The following is a 16,902-nucleotide window of genomic DNA, read 5'->3' on the forward strand; positions in this document are numbered from 1 at the left end:
ACTATCCAGAGTCAATGATGGCCCTCATTTAGATGAGTCAAGGCTATCTAGATGTCATGTTTGAGCAACCACGCACTACGGCATCTTTTACCCGATTATTCTAAGCGCTTATTGGTGGGTTTTCCCAATTTGATCGACCAAAACTTGGGTTGTTTCACGAACCCTGTCATCAGGAGACGCAACCCACAGTAAAATGACCCTCATTAATATCGGATCATTTCTCATTAATATCATACTCTAGCTTGCAGAATTACGAACGGTTTCCCTGTAGCTTGCGCAGCCCCAACAAATATAGTATGCGGTGGTTTAAATACCTGTAAACGGGACCCCGGAAGCACATTGTAGATCTTTTTGTGTTTCTGTCGCTTCTGTTTCCTTGGGTCCCATTACTGTCGTTTACTTGCACGTATTTTTGTCCACACTCTTTTTCTTTTTCTTTCACTATGCATCACTCATTTGTTTCGGCATTGATTGCCGTTGGTTCCGCCGTTCAGGCTGTTGCACAGCTGAGCGGAAAGGTTGGACCTCTCACTACTCCTTCGGCCAAGGCCGCGGTCAAGACTTGCAACATTGCCGACTACGGTGCGAAGGCGGATGCCAAGACTGATAACGGTCCAGCGATTCAGAAGGCTTGGAATGATTGCAGAACTGGTGGTGGAGAAGTCTACGTCCCAGAGGGCGACTACGGTCTAGGTACCTGGTTGACACTGACTTCTTCGACTCCCATGTCATTCCGTCTTGACGGAATTATTTACCGAATTGGGTAAGTTTGTCTCGTGCTAGAGACAAAACTAAACTCCTGCTAATATTGAAAAGCACTGATGGAGGCAACATGTTAATGTTCAAGCATCTGGAGGACTTCGAGTTCTACAGCAGCACCTCCAAGGGAGCTATCCAGGGTTATGGATATGAGTTCCACCAGAGTATGTTCAAAATGTGCGCATGGTTCTTATTCAAGACACTGACGTAAAGCAGAGGATGAATATGGCCCCCGTATCCTTCGATTCGCCGACGTCAAGAGCTTCTCTATCCATGACGTTGCTCTGGTCGACTGTGAGTATTCCCGCCCCCCAATCAGTAATGCTATTGACAGAAGCAAGCGCCCGCATTCCACTTTTCTATAGACACCTGCTCCGATGGTGAAGTGTACAACATGGCCATTCACGGAGGTGCTCGAGGTGGTCTCGATGGTATCGACGTTTGGGGAACAAACATCCAGTAATACCTCTTCACACTTCTTAGGTGTTGAGCTATGCTAACGTTCTCTTAGTATCCACGATGTTGAAGTCAGCAACAAGGACGAGTGTGTCACCGTCAAGAACCCCTCTGACCACCTCTTGATCGAGAACATCTTCTGCAACTGGTCTGGAGGTTGTGCCATGGGCTCCCTGGCCACCGACACTGGTGATTGTTACTCCCATCTCGCTTGCCCGATCAATGCTAATCTAGACTAGATATTCATGATATCGAGTACAACAACATCTACACCCAGCGTTCCAACCAGATGTACATGTTCAAGTCTTACGGCGGCAGCGGCACTGTCAACAATGTTGCCCTAAAGAACTTCGCTGGCCACTCCAACGCCTACACGCTCGACCTCGATGCCGAGTGGAGCTCCATGAAGCCCATCGCTGGTGACGGTATTCTCTACACCAACATGACCTTCTCCGGCTGGTCCGGAACCTGCGCCGACGGCCACCAGAGAGGCCCTATCAAGTTCAACTGCCCCGCTGATGTCCCCTGCACTGACATGCAGGTCGATGACTTCACTGTTGGAAGCAACAAGGGCGATACCGTCGAGCACGTGTGCAAGAACGCTTACGGCTCCGGAGCCTGTCTCAAAGAGGGCGATGGCGGTGCTTACACAACTACCCAGACTGTTGATGCTGCCAGTGCTGCCACTCAGACCATGGATGGAGAGATTGAGAATGGCCTTGGTCTCACTGTATCCATTGCGATCCCTACCATCCGAGCCTCCTTCTTCCCCGGTGTCGCCGCTATCAGGCCCCGCATGGCCGACTCCGCCGGAGAGTCAAAGGCTCAAGCTACCGCTCCTGTTGAGACTCCCGTCCCTGCTGAGGCTGAGACCGCGGCTAATACTTCTGCTGTAGCTGATGTAACTGACCCCATCAACAATCCTGCTCCCTCTGGTACCTCTGCTGCTGCCGACGAGGTTACACCTGTTGCCACTCCGGCCACTTCCGTCGACGCGCTCAACAGCTTCTTCCCTCAAGAACATTCTACTCTTGAAACTGCTGTGAAGGCTATCAAGACTGTTGAGGCCGATACCAAAACTGCTATTGCGCTGCCAAAGAGCCCCTCTTGTAAGGCAAAGAGATATCATAGCCTTTAACCTGAGTATTTTGTAAATATTTTTCAAGGCTAGAGTAAAACGTTGCAGGTTATTAAATTTAATATAAACACTTAGTAACTTGAATTCTATTTATTAAAAACAGACTTTTAAATATAGTTATTATAATATAAAACTAACTTAATTAAAAGATTTATTTAAATAATAGTAATAATAATAACTTTTACAAAAGACCCTCAATAACTACTACTTCAAACAAATCTAGTTCTGGCAAGGTAATCGTTCCATCATTTATCTCTAGCTTCTGACCTCTCCTCAAGGCTTCTGCCGATACGTTATGAGAATCACCTGTTATCTGAATCGAGCCCTGCGTAATCGGAATATGAGCACCAAAGTTAAGCTTCCGAGCGCCAGACATATTAACCAAGTGAAGGACAATCCTGTCACCGCTGCGATGCATAGTGATTTCAACCTGTTCAGCAAGGTGAAAAGTGAGCCTCTCGGGTGTGGCGTGCTGTCTGAACACTTGCAGGAAGAAGTCACGCTGACAACTAAGTCCGGTCTCTCGATATCCCCTTCCAACGGTAAAAGGAATCAAGCAGCATTTGCCAGAACCATATGGTGCCATACCGTAGCCTGGCTGGTCGATCTCGATATTACCGTAGGCCTTTTCAGGGGGGGCGAACGGTGCGCGGGAGAGTATCTTATAATACTTCACACTCTCTTCCTTCCACTCGAAATAGCTAGCAGCCCCAAAGAGAGGGATTGTAGGACCATTGTAGTAGTGAATCCCCTTCTTCTTCTGAGGTGGCGCTACGTATGAAGACCACAATAGCTTGCCCTCGGCAACAACAGCGCGGCGTCGACGGACGGGAAGGCACTTGATTTGAATTGAGCCTGCTTCCTCTTGACCCGAAGATCCTGTACAAATCAAAGTACCGCATGTTTGATCGACCCAGCGATCGAAAATACTGGCGTATTCCATGGGAACGTGACCGAGATCGGGTAGTATCAGGTTTCGATACCGGGAAAGACTCGAATTTGCCTCCAATCCAGATAGATGCTCGAGTGCTACTACATCGAAAGGAATATGCATCTCTTGCAAGGCCGAGTATATTCCCCTGAACTCGGATACGGATTGCTGGTAGGTCTTCCCTGTCATCCATCCGCGGCTTGGCCGGACAAGCCCAGTGAGGGCGCAAGGTATGAAGTTGCGGTATGTATCATGATGTCGAGAATGGAACTGCGTGATATCTCTCGCGATGTCCAAGCAGGGGTATGGAATCTTTCCTGGCGTTCCCATCATGTAAGTAGAGGGCGTACCCCCACGAGAAATACACTGAAGCAAGTACTGGGCAAATTGGGCAGGCTCTTCTCCAGCCATGCGGTACCTCATATCAAGAAAACACGTCGAGTTCGCTAATACAGGTACGTTTGGTCGGTAAGATATCCAAGAACTGATCCATTCAGAGGTTGAATGATGCCAGAAGTCTCGGCCAATCTCGTTGTTTGACTCTTGGTAGATAATATCAGCTGTTTCCCCCCTGATCAGGGCCGTTTGCGGGAGCCTTTCAGCAATGAAAGTGCGTATCTTTGCGGTGATACCATCTATGATCTTGCGACTGAAGATAAGCCAGATCCCGTAGTTGGTGTCTTGGGGTCCTTTTGGAAGTTCAAGGCCTTGTGCAAAATCGAGCCATAACGACTGGCAGTTCACGCAATGGCAGACACCATGGTACACCTTGTGATAGTCTTCCTCGTTCATGGTGGCCCAGTTGAAGAACAACCCATCAATGTTGTAGCGTTCCGTTACTTCTTGGAGGATATCGAAAATCCGTTCTTGATAGTAACCACCAGAAGGGCAAACCGAGACGAGTCCGGCTGTATGTTCCTGAATATTACCCAGCGGGGAGACATAGCACCACTCCGGATGCTCGGCAGCCACGTGGGGGGCAATCTTGGAGAAATCCATGCGGGCAAGGAACTTAAGCCCACTGGTATGGGCTGCGGCGAGAGCATCGCCGACAAGGTCACCACTGGTCCTCTCGGCCAAGTGTGGATTGCGCATCTGAAAAGACAGTTCAGATGGGTATTGGGCCTGTATACCGCCCACTCCACAAAGCCAAGCCGTTGCACCGAAGCCTTTGATCCAGTTGGCCACGGCCTCGACGTCCATTTCCGCGTCAATCTCGCGGAGATTCGTTTGGACGACCGAGAATGGCTCGTGCCACCACCGGCGCGCTGTTGGTGCAGGGACAGTCATGATTCTTGTCGATACGCTTATGAATTCTGGTGTAGTATATAATACACTTAATTGAATGAAAGAACTGTATTTGGACGTGGTCCGATGTCAATCTTTTGATAAGAAGTATAGGTCAGTGAGGACCTATATAATTAGCAATGACCCAATTGTGTGCAAGAGATCCTTCTACCATCCACGCCGGAATGGATTATTTGATGGAAGATCTCTGTAGCAAAACGACAAAAGGAGGTTTCCGCGTATACAAGCTGCCGAAATTGTTGGTAATCCGACTTCGTTCGGGCCGTAAGCATTGATCCATCTAATTGCCGAAATAGCCGGCCCGCCACGGCCAGTGCCGACGTGGATGGTCGGCGGGTCTGCCTGACTCGCATTAGAGATACAAAGAAATCTAGATGGTATTTGTACCATGGGAAAGCAGTGTATGTAGAAATAATAAATGGGAAGCCTAGGTAATCAGTTAAGCAGGCTAGATCCAATACCATCACATCAGTGTGTTATCCCTGGATATAAACACGATCCTACTTGACACCAGCTAGCGGCGCATACAAACGACCCAACCGGTATAATCATGGCGTCATCGATGGGTTATCGTCTCGCCGGAAAAACAATTCTTATAACAGGTGCATCGTCTGGTATCGGGCGAAGTACGGCCAAAGAATTTGCAAGGACATGTCCAAGCAATCTGAAGCTCATCCTCGCTGCGCGCAGATTCGACTCGCTGCAGACCTTGACGAATGAGATACGCAGCGAGGTCGGTGATGGAGTCCGGGTCTTCCCTATCAAACTAGACGTCAGCAAGTTCGAAGATACCTCAAGCTTTATTGGTAAACTACCGGATGAGTTCAAGGATATTGACATTCTTGTCAACAACGCGTATGTCCCTTGCAGCCCTGGTTGTCCCCTACCTATCTTATTGACGATATTCTTTGCCCAGCGGTCTTGTCAAGGGCGTAGCCCAGGCTCCAGATATTGCTTTGCAAGATATCCAGACCATGTTCGCGACCAATGTTGCCGGCTTGATCAACATGACTCAGACAGTGTTGGCCATCTTCAAAGAGAGACCCAGAGGCGGCTGCGGAGATATTATCAATATTGGCAGTATTGCCGGCCGAGAGCCTTATCAAGGTGGCAGTATCTACTGCGCGACAAAGTCAGCCGTACGATCATTCACGGACGCCTTGCGGCGTGAGCTTATCAACACCCGCATCCGAGTGATTGGAATTGACCCTGGTCAAGTCGAGACTGTGAGTTCATTCAGACTACATGGCTGGGGAGCCAGTAAAGTAACAAGTCTGACTGAAATACAACCAGGAATTCTCTGTCGTCAGGTTCTATGGAGACAAGGCTAAGGCGGATGCAGTGTATGCGTGGGTAATTTGTTTTAACAATTTTGTTTCAAGGTGAGACTGACTGCTTCTATAGGGGTTGCGTTCCCCTTACACCCGACGATGTTGCAGAGGTTATTGTATTTGCTGCTAGTAGAAAAGAGAATGTGGTTCTAGCCGACTCTCTAATCTTCCCAAACCACCAGGTAAACATTGTTGTTTATTTTATTTATGTTTTCTTGTATAAACATATAAACTTATTACAGAAGTACTAACTAAAATATATCAGGCTGCTGCAACAGTTATGCATAAAAGCTTATAATAATAGAATCATTAGGTAATTAAAATATACTTATTAAATAGTACATTCTTGACTATTATATCTACATAAAATATCATTTTATTAGTTACAGCTTATATTTACAAATCAACCTTCCCAAGAGAAGGCAGTGAATGTAATGCTCATCTCCAACCTGTCTTTAGTCGCAGCTTCCTCGGCCAGCTCTGCGAGCCTACATGATGCTACAGAAATTTCTTGGTATTGGGAAGCGGTTAGGCGTTATGGTATAATGTCTAAATAGTGATCTAGATGTGTTATTTGCCGTTGAGACCTATGGCTGAGAGCGTATAATCACCACACAGAACTTGGGTATCGGGAAGCTGCCTGCATAGTTGCCGGACTTACCAGTACGGTAGATTGTATTGCCGTCGTCTCGCAAATCGATGGCTGCAGCCGCCACCTTCATTACTGGGGCAGACACACACACACATTAAGCGGCTTACACAATGGATCGATCTCATTTGTACCGGCGCCGGCCTATATGTGACATATGAATGTTCTTCACATAACCTTTCTCTGTACGCACAGCTGACTGTGCGAGTGTGGGGGGGCATTTTACACGTCCATACGCGTTTAACGGCTCTCGGCCCGTACGGCAAATAGATGGCATGTCAATAGGAAACCACTCAAAAACTTGCCTACCCCACAATTCCATTAGCTTACTTACAAGGAAAGGCCTTGCATGCAACAAAACACCTTGTTCTTATCATTTGACAACTCTAACCCTTCTGTTCCCTCCAGCCCAAAACGGTCATCCAGAGAGGGCCCTTTGTATTTGCAACCGATTCTAGGATTGTTTACTCGTCCCTCCCTCCCTATTCGCCATGTCAAGGCTGACACAAGAGCATGTGGTCGTCGCCACTGTCCAGTGGACCACAGAAGAGATCAACATCCTTCAAAAGGCATTTGAGCCTGCTGAGTTTGTTCATATCCCCAACGGCGAGCAGCACATATTCCACCAGGCCATAAAGCGCGCCCATATCGCCATATTAGCCAGTGACGTCACCCCGGAAATGCTCTCCGGTGCGCCAAATCTGATTTGGATTCATTGTGATCACGCTGGTCTCAACAAATCGGCCCGTCCCGAGTTTTTTGAGCGCGGTCTGGTCATCACCAGCTCAGCGGGCCGCTCAGCACCTGCACTGGCTCAGCATGCCTTTTTCTTCGCTCTCTCATTGAGATACGACTCTAGGGGCTTACTTCAGCGCCAGATGTCGTGTCAATGGCATGATAGACGTGAAGAGCTGCGTCTGCGGGGTGCCCTCTGGGGCCAGAGCTTGGGAATCCTGGGCTTTGGGAATACAGGTAAAGAGATGGCCCTGTTAGGTAAGGCTTTTGGAATGCACGTTACGGCTATGAGGCGAAGAAAGCTCAGTGTTGGCTCCAAATTACCTGATAACGTCGACGTTATGCTGAGTACCGAAAATGGAGACAGTATTGGAAAGCTTCTTGGATGCGATGTCGTCATGCTCGCAGCTAGCCTTACTGACCAGACACATCATCTGTTTGGAGCGGATCAGTTCAAGCAGATGAAGCCATCCTCTGTTATCATCAATATGGGGAGAGGATCTTTGATTGATGAAACTGCTTTAGTAGCCGCCTTGGAGGCTGGCGAAATTGCAGGTGCTGGGCTTGATGTCTTCGAGATTGAGCCATTGCCCATGCAGTCACCTCTATGGAAGTTACCAAATGTGATTATCACACCTCACTCGACACCAGGAATGCCAGATCGCACGGCTCGGTCAATAGAGATCATCTGTGACAATATCCAACGGTTCAAAAACAACCAGCCGTTAGTCAACGTATTAGAACTGGACGATATATATACTAAGGGTCTGTGAACTTGGTTGAGGCTGAATATAATGCAAAAATACATCAACTCTGTAAATCATGTTCAAGTTCTGGCATATGTATACCCAACAGTGCCCATGATTAGACTTGGTTCATTCAACCAATCAAGATGCTGAGGCCATTTCCAGAAGCCGGCTGATGGTCTGAAAAAGAGTCTGTCGATAATCCTGCCTCTCCTTTAGTGTCTGCTGCCCATCACCATCAATAGCGGAAGTGGTGTTCGCAGAGAAACAGGTGTCCCATCCGGGCAGCATCGCTCCAACCTCACCATCACCTGGCACCAAGTTGTCATCTCTGTTGGGTAAAGGATCTCCCAGAGGGTCTGAGAAGACGCCCAAGTAGTGCTGTATCGGTGGACTTGTTTCAGCTGGGTTCATGTAAGCGAATTCATCTTGCTGCTGGCTCCCATCCCTGAAAGACCAAACTTGGCCTCCACTCATCAACATGTCAAGATCCGTAATGGGCTCATGCTGAGGGAAGAGAGGTGCTTGCGGGCTTAACATGGTAGGTACACATGGAAATTCCCACGAAGGATCAAGGCTGAGAAAATCCCCAGCATAAGCCTGAGCCGTGGTGGAGTAGATGTCCTTCTGGGGAGTGGCTGCATGCTCTTGGGAGACTGGGACTGCCATAGTTATTTCGAAGTCTTCGGACGCTGGTCTTTCTGCTTGTTGTTGTAGCCCAGTGCCCTGTATGCCATGCTCAGTAGTCCTTAGTGTCGATCTACGGCTGCTCTCTGATGAAAGCGCATCCTCTCGGCCGACGTCAAAGCCATGACCCTGCGAAGAGGGAGCCAGATCTAAGTCACACTCGGGCTCTGAGTTCCACACGGACTCTAAATGTCGGGAAGTCTGCTGATTAGCCGCACAAGGAATTGCATGATGTTCCGTTTGGCGTGCCTCGTCTAGGCAGCTCTCTTCATCTTTGGGTGTCTCTGTCGGTTTCTTCGCAAATTGCGTCCGTGGCTGATATTGACCATGATTTGAACTACCTTTCTTGTAAGTATAGTATATCGAGTGAATACGGAGTTGCTATCTTCATATTCGCAAAGATATGCATGGGCAAATACCTACCAAAGCATGGCTAGCAGCTGGTTACCCGCACTTCGTATAAATGTAGGCACATACTGCTTATTGGGGCGACCGGCCATCCGAAGGGCAAGTCGAAGCACCAGATCACGCCTGTCGCTGCACTGAAGGATCAGGGCACCAGCGAAGGGAAATATACTAGCTCGATGCGTCATGTGCGTTCCTTGGGGAGCGTCGAGGGCTTCTTGAAAGATGCGGATGGCTATATCGAGCAGATATTTCTTATGGGCCGCCTGTCCCTCAGTTTGAGGTATTCGGCCAATAATTCGAGATGACATGAGAAGCTGGCAGCTCAATGCGTCGTGAAGAAGATGCCAGCTGGTCCCAGGATTGGAATTGCCAGCGGACCACTTTGTGATCCATTTCTCGGTATAATGCACAACCCAGCCCAAATCAGCCTCGAGCTGTGAAACGGCGGAAGAGGCCGTCGTGGTGGCTATCTCAAGTCTTCGTCCAACTTCTCTCTAAAGGGAGAACTCAGTAAAGGAGGATACACATGCACGGTGATCTGAAATAAAGCTTACCTGAAAGAGGTAGAGGTGATACAATGCTGGCAGGCTAGAAGACAGATGATCGGCACCAAGGGCAGACATGACTTTGATATCGGCTTCTGGGAGTTCAAAGTAAGACATGTCCAAGGGCGCACGGCCAGAAAAGGTGGAAAATCTTTGGAAAGTGACATCAGCTGTCTTGTATCAATGGTGGCGACAGGATAGGACAAGAAACATCCTACCGGTACTCATTCAGTATCATGAATGCTCGAGTGCGCAACTCGTTCCAGTGATCATCGTCGGTCGCTTTATCAAGTGAGTTTCCGGTGTGGCCACGTGGACCAGATCCGCCAAGTCCTACCTCGGCCGCCATGCGTGGAATCATAGCAGAACGAAGCCATCTCTGTTCATCTAGTCGTGTCTTTGAGGATCCCCCAAACCGAGATAGTAACTGTCATCAATCAATCATTAGCCGAGGTGTAAGCAGAGTCTGACGGGTGCTGTCTCGTCTCACCACTTGAGCCTGCACTATCTCCAAGGAGCGTGCACCTGTCGAGTAGACAACCAGACTCAGCTTCTCGGCGTGAGCACGTAGCTTCAAGGCCTCAGCAACCTGGGCATCATCGCTATCTGGCAGAGTTGCCAGGGCAATCGAGCCTAGCGCCAAGATAGTGGTGGTTAGAAGGGCAGACTGGTGGCGGACAAAGTCGACCGTGTGTAAGTTAGGATCGAGCATTGACCATTGAGGATGGACCATTTTGAAGTATCTGAGCTGGGGTGAGAAGCCATCCATCCGCAATATGTTGATTCAGGATTTACTCACGCTTCAAATAATGTCGGAGCCCTGGCTTCGGTTATCATGCCTCTCTGCAAAGGGTCAATTTTCATCGCCACGTCGCGCTTGGAGCCTCTCAGGCCATATTCAAAATACTTTGTCGTCTCACCCACGACCTGCTGCAGAGCCTGCGGCGTCCATTGTTTCAGCAGCTGCGCATCCTCTGGTGGTAGCTCGGCAATAGGCAGTGAAACCGCATGTCGAATTCTCTTGGCCAGCCCTGGCCCACCGAGCACCCAGCCTTGCTTGGCGATCTTGGTGATGGATGGTAACAAGTCTTCAAAACCTCCTGAAACTTCGTTTGTATTTTGTGATTCACTTTTGGTGCCCACAGGGAATTGTTCCCCAAGGTATCGCAGCAACCGTCTTGTGAAACGGCTCGAGTCGCTGTATAAATCCTGATCGAGGCTTTTCATCAAGTTATGTGGATCCAGTGGTGTGATTGTCCCCGATTCCTGAGGCTGTGGACTATCGCGGCCATCTTGTCCCACATTATCGGGCCCCGAGTGTGAATGGTAATCAGATCGCTGGTGTGAGGGTTCGGATGTTGCTGGTGGTTCGACGTCCAACATTTGCTGCCAGGTTCGGAAACTATTATAATTTATGCGACTTCAGTTATCACAGGCTTGAAGGTGACATGGGAGGTCGATATAGTGCACTCACTTCTTGCTCCCCTTCATGCGTCCTCTTCGACTTTCCGGGACGCAACAGGGAATTGATGCAGCGGCACAACGCGTACACGGAGGCGCGAACGGGTTAACGTCGCACCTCGTCTTGGCCTAAAAAAAGACAGAAGCACTGTGAGCTCATACACTTATTTGGGTGTAGGCACGGCGTTGGAGACGGACTCACCAACCGACACCTATCATCCAAAGTCGTCAAGTTAGTCAAAGGCATTCATCTCAAGTCTCCATTCCGGGTCTAGTGTAATGTAATGTACATACGCTTGGCAAGCCACGCTCGAGCGGCTTCTGACGATTCTTTCTTGCTCATCGGTGTCCTCTTGTCGAGCCCTCTTTAAAGGTTTCGATGCCATATTCGACCCAGGCATTTTGTGTGTCTTGATTATACAGGAGGCTTGGCAGTGGTTGGACAATGATGCACTATTAGTATTGATGTTTTTAGAGGCGAACTCAGCTGATAGAAAGAAAGTGCGGGGTTGCGCACAGACGGATTAGAAACGGCTCTCGGATGGTTGACCGACAGCAGCAGCACAGGACATACAGGCCGCGGACCAGTACGACAAGGGGATATCCCCGAATATCGGATACCCTGCGAGACCTGGCCGCTATTCGATCTGCCTGCTTGCCTTGCCTATTTTGACTCGTGGGTCTCAATCCATGTAATTACAAATAGCCCAGTCCAATACCGGCTAGGTTTATCAATAGCTTCTGCTCCATATTAGGCGTCCACCAGTGTTGGAGTACGTAGCATCTATACGCGTATAATAAGTCATTCACTCTCCGCAATCAGCTAGCTCATAACAATACCCTGTTGATCAAAAACTGTGATGACATTTAAATAGGATCCTAGTAAAGAACTAATAAAAAGGTTTTTAAAGAATTTGAAGTTCTAATTACTCTGGGGTATTGATACTTCTTCTAATTCCTAACCTTTTTTCTTATATATACTATTGATCTCGAGTAGGGCAGATAAGACAAAAAGGCGAACACTTTCAACTAAACCCTTGGGTAAACAGATTTAACCCTGTATTCTTCAGCCTCATTCTCGTGACCAACCACTTACAGGGTAATCAACAGAGCCTCTGACGCGGCCAAGCGGAATGACGCACTGCCTCCCTTGATAACTACCTTCTCGACCACAAACTTTCCCGAAGGTTGGCAAGTATTATCATCGACCGAGACTGTACCAAATGTGGGCGCTTCTCCGTCATCCTGTCGAGAAAGAGAGCTCTTTGCCGTCAGACGCAGAGCGCTCACCTGTTTGCCTGCCAAACCCTCAAGCACGAACTCTTGGGCTGAGCGCGTCCCGTTCCCATCGAAAAAGTCGGTATTGATCAAGACGACTTTCTTGACCTTGGCATCGGCACCGTAGATAGAGTACCCGGCGTAGTTTGTGCTTCCATCGTCGAGCGATTTGATTCGAGATCCACCAGCCATGGCCTGAGCGGCGACGTAGCCGCCATAGAGAGGTGACAGGACACCTTTTTCGTTGAACCAAACGTAGTAAGACTTGCCAGCGGTGCCTTGGTGGAAGTAGAGACGCTTGATGCCAACACTAGCGGCCTGGAGAGCATAGTCAAGCGCCCAAAGACCTGTTGCAAACGTTTCACCTTGTCCAGGGCTTCCATTACCAGAGACTAAAGAGTTTACACATGTTAGTTGATATCGCAATTACATAAGGGGATTGTTCTCAATATGCAGCTTACCAGAGTTGGTCTCGCCGAAAACGTAATCAAACCCCCTGGCTCGAGCTGCTTTGACGTCGTCCTTGTAAAGACCGACATTCTTGGTGACATTGATGTGGCTCATCAGCGCCTCAACATTTGGCGGATCCTCCTTGTCGGAAACAGCAGATTGTGGATAGTTGTGATGAGAGAAGACCCTGATATACTTATCGGCGGAAACATTAGCGTATTTGAAATAGTTGGCCGCCGACCATCCCTGGGTAGTCTTCTGGTAGTAGCTTGCAGCTTGAAAGATATGATTGCGGTTGATTGCATGGCCAATGGCCGTTTGCCATTCCGATTCAGACTCTGCGTCTGCTTGCGGCGTCCATTCGTCTCCAGTCGAAGCAATTGGCTGTTTGGTAGCGCCGAAAACTAAACAAAATGCACAAGTGGTTAGTTATCAGCCAAAGACATGGTTCTGAAGTATTGTATTTCGCCTATGGCTGTCATCTTACCGTCCTGTAGCTAGGTCAGTCCTCCCTATGAACTTCAACACAAAGGATTGCCAAAATAACTTACAGGTTCATTCCCAAGCTCTAGCGCATACAAGGATGGCAATTTCTTGATAGCTGCCTTGGCAGCTGCGATGGTGTTGGTGATGTTGTTGCCACCTCGATTGAGACCTTTTTGTACACATACAAGGTCAACGTCTGTAGATTCAAGAAAGAGAAAGTCACGGGCTTACCCCAAACAATTGGTCCTTGATAATCTGCAACAAGTTGCATAAGTAAAGGTCCATAGGTGCTGATGCCTTGGCCTGTTGGCGCAGTTCCCGTAATCACATTAGGAACAGTCAGGTTAGGGTCAAAGGTGGAATAGTCCCTGGATAAGTAATCAGTAGCCATCAGCCAAGTAAGTATAAAACTGTATTCACTCAGAAGTTCCTCCTATGCGAACAGGGGGCCATTGGCTGGTCGCATCCTTGAAAGTGCGAAGACATTTCAGAGTTAGAGGTATACCAGGGAAGTAACCCGGTAGTCCAGCGAAAGGCAGCCTAACAATGATTTAATTAGTTCCTTTTTCTAAATCCCCGTCTAGACGGATGTGTTGGCATACGAGAACGATATAGGTGATGGGTCTAGTAGAGCGGCGTCGTCAGAAGCAGTCTTCGGGACGTTAATAACGATGGGTTTCCCTTCGACCAAAGCTCTAGGGTGGGCAACGGCAAGTAGTACAGCGCAGGAAGTGACAAAACGCATGATCAGGGCTTGATTGGTTATGTCGGAAACACAAATTGATGGAATCTACTATAAATTTCCAGGGCGTTCAAGTCGTATTATATTATCATACTACTACCCTGTTCAGTCTCTTATCCTGGCGCGGCCAAGCAGTATCCGCGTATAATAGAATACAGCAAACAAGTCAACGGCAGAATGTTGTAACTCAGTCTACGTAACGGCTCCATTTGAGCTCCGTACTGTCGCGAAGCCGAAAACTCCATCTCCCTACCGAACATGACGGTAAGCCCACTTTAGCATGACGATATGTTGATCAATTCTAATTACCCCTGGGGAGTGAGTCCTGATGACCAAGACTGCCAAGACAATAGTTACGGCCCGAGAACGGGTATGTACAAATTCCCATACGCGGATGTTACTAATTAACATGGGTCCAGACACGTCCGATTTGTTTCCGACGGCCGATGGTCCCATCACTTGGCGACACCGGGTATCACGGCAAATAGATGGCCGTAGCCAAAATACACAACCCACAACCGGGCCGGACAGAGGTTAGTGTGCCCGAACACTGGACCACCAGAGGAGTTGTTCGCTAAACAGCGTGTGTATCGCTAGACTGAAACGCGGGGAATGTGGAGTTGGTGCTGTTCGTCCTGCTCTGATGATTACCCCGGATTTACGTGCTAACGGTTGTCTGTTTTGTGGGGAATCGAAGCTTGTATCTGGCCAACAGTTTGCCCGAGATATATTAATCGACACCGCTGGCTGTCTTCTGTTGATGCCAGTCTTCATCTAACTCATCTCAACGACCTTGACCCAGCATTTTTAACAACAAAGGAAGCCCTCACACTACCAGCATGACCCCCCAGGAACGCACAGCATGGTTCGCCGCTACGGCTGCAGCCATGGTCATGGTGATTTGAGCCTCGTCTCTTAATCAAGCGACCTTGAGTCAGAATTCGCTAATACTCCCTTGCGTACAGGCTCTTGCGGGATACGACGCATCGACGTTTAATTCGATCCAGGGTTTTGAAACCTTTATCAACCACTTCAAAGAGCCCGGAGACGACGAAATACAACCTAATATCCTAGGTGGTATCAACACAGGTCTGTCCGCGATGGCGGAAAAATGAGAACCGCTCTCATCTCTCCTCCGCCTTCTTCCAACTCGCCCGGGACTAACAACTATATAATAGCCTACCACGTAGGTGCCATTGTCTCTGGACTCTTGATTTCTCCCACCATCTCCAAGAAGTTTGGCCGCAAAATACCGATCCAGCTTGGTACCTCCATTGTCTTGATCTCGGTCATGATTCAGACCTTTGCACCAAACATCGTGTGCTTCATCGCCGGTCGAGTGCTTATGGGTCTGGGCAAGGGTATAAGCATGAACAATGGCCCGACTTACATCGCCGAAATCGCCCCGGCCAAGATTCGTGGGATCATGCTTTCCCTTTGGCAGCGTAAATTTACACCGATTCTACCCTATCGTTATAAAGATTCTCTGCTGACGAACTGGCGCAGTCTGGTATACTATCGGCGCCTTTATTGTGTACTGGGCAGCCTACGGAGCTCAGAGGACCACGCTCGACATGGGGATCTGGCAATGGCGCATTCCGCTGTTTGTTCAAATACCCATTCCTGTCTTCATTATTGTGGCCATCTTCTTCTGCCCAGAGTCACCACGATGGCTGATAGAGAACGATCGAGTCGAGGATGCCCGTTCGGCCTTGGCCCGCGTCCGCAACGACCAAGTCGATGAGGAGGTCGCCAGTATCGTGACAGCCATTGCTTACGAAAAGGCAACGACCAAGCATTGGGACAAGTGGTGGGCGCCTTGTACGTTGACACCCTACTTCTTTGCATAACAATTGTTGTAATCAGCCCCATTTTGATCTGACTCGTCCTTTTCTGTCTAGATTGGACTTTGGTTCGGGAACCCTCCCTTCTACGTCGCACCTTTGTTGTTATATTTATCAACGTCGGCCAGCAGATCTCCGGTAGCTCTTCGCTTAATGCCTATACGACTCTGATATACAAGTCTGTTTTCAAGAGTACAGAAACGATCGCCCTCATCAACGCCTTGTCGGGATCCTGCTCTATCATCTTCACCCTTAGTTGCACCCTGCTCGTTGACCGGGTAGGCCGCCGCTTCATCCTCATGGGTGGTGCAGCCGGTATGTGTATCTCACTCCTGGTCGTTGCCATTCTTGGCATGAAGGTCCCGGAGAGTGCGGACGGAACCCGACCTTACAGTATGGGCGTGGCTGTGGCCGCCATGTTCTTCCTGTTCATCTTCTTTTATAAACCGTCTTGGGGAGCTACTGTATGGATTTATACTTCAGAGATCTTCTCAACAGATGTGCGAGCTCACGGTGTCGCCATTGGCGCCCAGTCACAGTCTGTGGCTTCAACCATCCTCAACCAGTTCTTCCCCACGTTCTTAAAGAATTGTGGTTTTTACACATTCTTCTTCTTTGTTGGGGTTAATGCACTTTTATTGGTCGGCGTTTTCTTGTAAGTCATTCCCCCATCAGTCACTTGGATGTCTTAAGCTGATATTATTTCTTCCCTTTAGCTTCCTTCCTGAGACAAAGGGCATTCCTCTTGAAGAAATTGATATCCTGTTTGGTTCAGTCTCACATAGGGAGAAGGGAGAAGATGTTTTGGAGCGCAAGATAAAGGCCCAAATTGTATAGGGGAAGCTTATAATTGTTTATTTTATTTCTAAATAGTGAATAATAATTTAAGCCTTTATCTACCTGCCTTTTGCTATAATACGATGGCTCTGATAAGACGCATAGAAGAGA

The 16,902-nt window shown here is 48.6% G+C and overlaps 7 protein-coding genes across 7 annotated transcripts; 4 read left to right on the forward strand and 3 right to left on the reverse strand.

Moving 5' to 3' along the window:
- Positions 1 to 370: 370 nt before the first annotated feature.
- BKA55DRAFT_725296 (pectin lyase fold/virulence factor) lies at positions 371 to 2,353 on the forward strand (the record flags this gene model as incomplete). Its single annotated transcript, XM_046201103.1, has 7 exons — positions 371 to 763; positions 817 to 923; positions 976 to 1,053; positions 1,101 to 1,218; positions 1,271 to 1,404; positions 1,455 to 2,173; positions 2,264 to 2,353. The coding sequence occupies exons 1-7, from the start codon at positions 444 to 446 to the stop codon at positions 2,351 to 2,353; spliced, it is 1,566 nt and encodes a 521-aa protein (XP_046050692.1). The 5' UTR covers positions 371 to 443.
- Positions 2,354 to 2,534: 181 nt separating this feature from the next.
- On the reverse strand, positions 2,535 to 4,748 carry BKA55DRAFT_725300 (glycosyl hydrolase 6-domain-containing protein; the record flags this gene model as incomplete). The annotated part of the gene is made up of 1 exon (XM_046201104.1): positions 2,535 to 4,748. Exon 1 carries the CDS (start codon positions 4,572 to 4,574, stop codon positions 2,535 to 2,537), a length of 2,040 nt encoding a protein of 679 aa, XP_046050693.1. The 5' UTR covers positions 4,575 to 4,748.
- Positions 4,749 to 5,039: 291 nt separating this feature from the next.
- BKA55DRAFT_725308 (uncharacterized protein) lies at positions 5,040 to 6,221 on the forward strand (the record flags this gene model as incomplete). Its single annotated transcript, XM_046201105.1, has 5 exons — positions 5,040 to 5,447; positions 5,509 to 5,818; positions 5,886 to 5,941; positions 5,997 to 6,105; positions 6,189 to 6,221. The coding sequence occupies exons 1-5, from the start codon at positions 5,143 to 5,145 to the stop codon at positions 6,219 to 6,221; spliced, it is 813 nt and encodes a 270-aa protein (XP_046050694.1). The 5' UTR covers positions 5,040 to 5,142.
- Positions 6,222 to 7,063: 842 nt separating this feature from the next.
- BKA55DRAFT_508577 (D-isomer specific 2-hydroxyacid dehydrogenase) lies at positions 7,064 to 8,080 on the forward strand (the record flags this gene model as incomplete). The annotated part of the gene is made up of 1 exon (XM_046187448.1): positions 7,064 to 8,080. One exon carries the CDS (start codon positions 7,064 to 7,066, stop codon positions 8,078 to 8,080), a length of 1,017 nt encoding a protein of 338 aa, XP_046050695.1.
- Positions 8,081 to 8,194: 114 nt separating this feature from the next.
- BKA55DRAFT_537539 (uncharacterized protein) lies at positions 8,195 to 11,555 on the reverse strand (the record flags this gene model as incomplete). Its single annotated transcript, XM_046189929.1, has 9 exons — positions 8,195 to 9,077; positions 9,164 to 9,642; positions 9,703 to 9,844; positions 9,912 to 10,120; positions 10,184 to 10,436; positions 10,493 to 11,095; positions 11,168 to 11,283; positions 11,357 to 11,366; positions 11,449 to 11,555. 9 exons carry the CDS (start codon positions 11,553 to 11,555, stop codon positions 8,195 to 8,197), a joined length of 2,802 nt encoding a protein of 933 aa, XP_046050696.1.
- A 691-nt stretch (positions 11,556 to 12,246) lies between these two features.
- On the reverse strand, positions 12,247 to 14,113 carry BKA55DRAFT_508690 (uncharacterized protein; the record flags this gene model as incomplete). Its single annotated transcript, XM_046187456.1, is given in 6 exon segments — positions 12,247 to 12,824; positions 12,894 to 13,286; positions 13,430 to 13,537; positions 13,600 to 13,798; positions 13,812 to 13,908; positions 13,971 to 14,113. The coding sequence occupies 6 exon segments, from the start codon at positions 14,111 to 14,113 to the stop codon at positions 12,247 to 12,249; spliced, it is 1,518 nt and encodes a 505-aa protein (XP_046050697.1).
- Positions 14,114 to 14,654: 541 nt separating this feature from the next.
- BKA55DRAFT_611307 (general substrate transporter) lies at positions 14,655 to 16,827 on the forward strand. Its single transcript, XM_046196661.1, has 6 exons — positions 14,655 to 15,006; positions 15,076 to 15,199; positions 15,289 to 15,555; positions 15,617 to 15,931; positions 16,012 to 16,609; positions 16,671 to 16,827. Exons 1-6 carry the CDS (start codon positions 14,950 to 14,952, stop codon positions 16,789 to 16,791), a joined length of 1,482 nt encoding a protein of 493 aa, XP_046050698.1. The 5' UTR covers positions 14,655 to 14,949; the 3' UTR covers positions 16,792 to 16,827.
- Positions 16,828 to 16,902: the final 75 nt, after the last annotated feature.

This window comes from Fusarium redolens (genome assembly GCF_020744475.1).
Source record: "Fusarium redolens strain MPI-CAGE-AT-0023 chromosome Unknown BKA55scaffold_6, whole genome shotgun sequence".
Taxonomy (NCBI): Eukaryota; Fungi; Ascomycota; class Sordariomycetes; order Hypocreales; family Nectriaceae; genus Fusarium; species Fusarium redolens.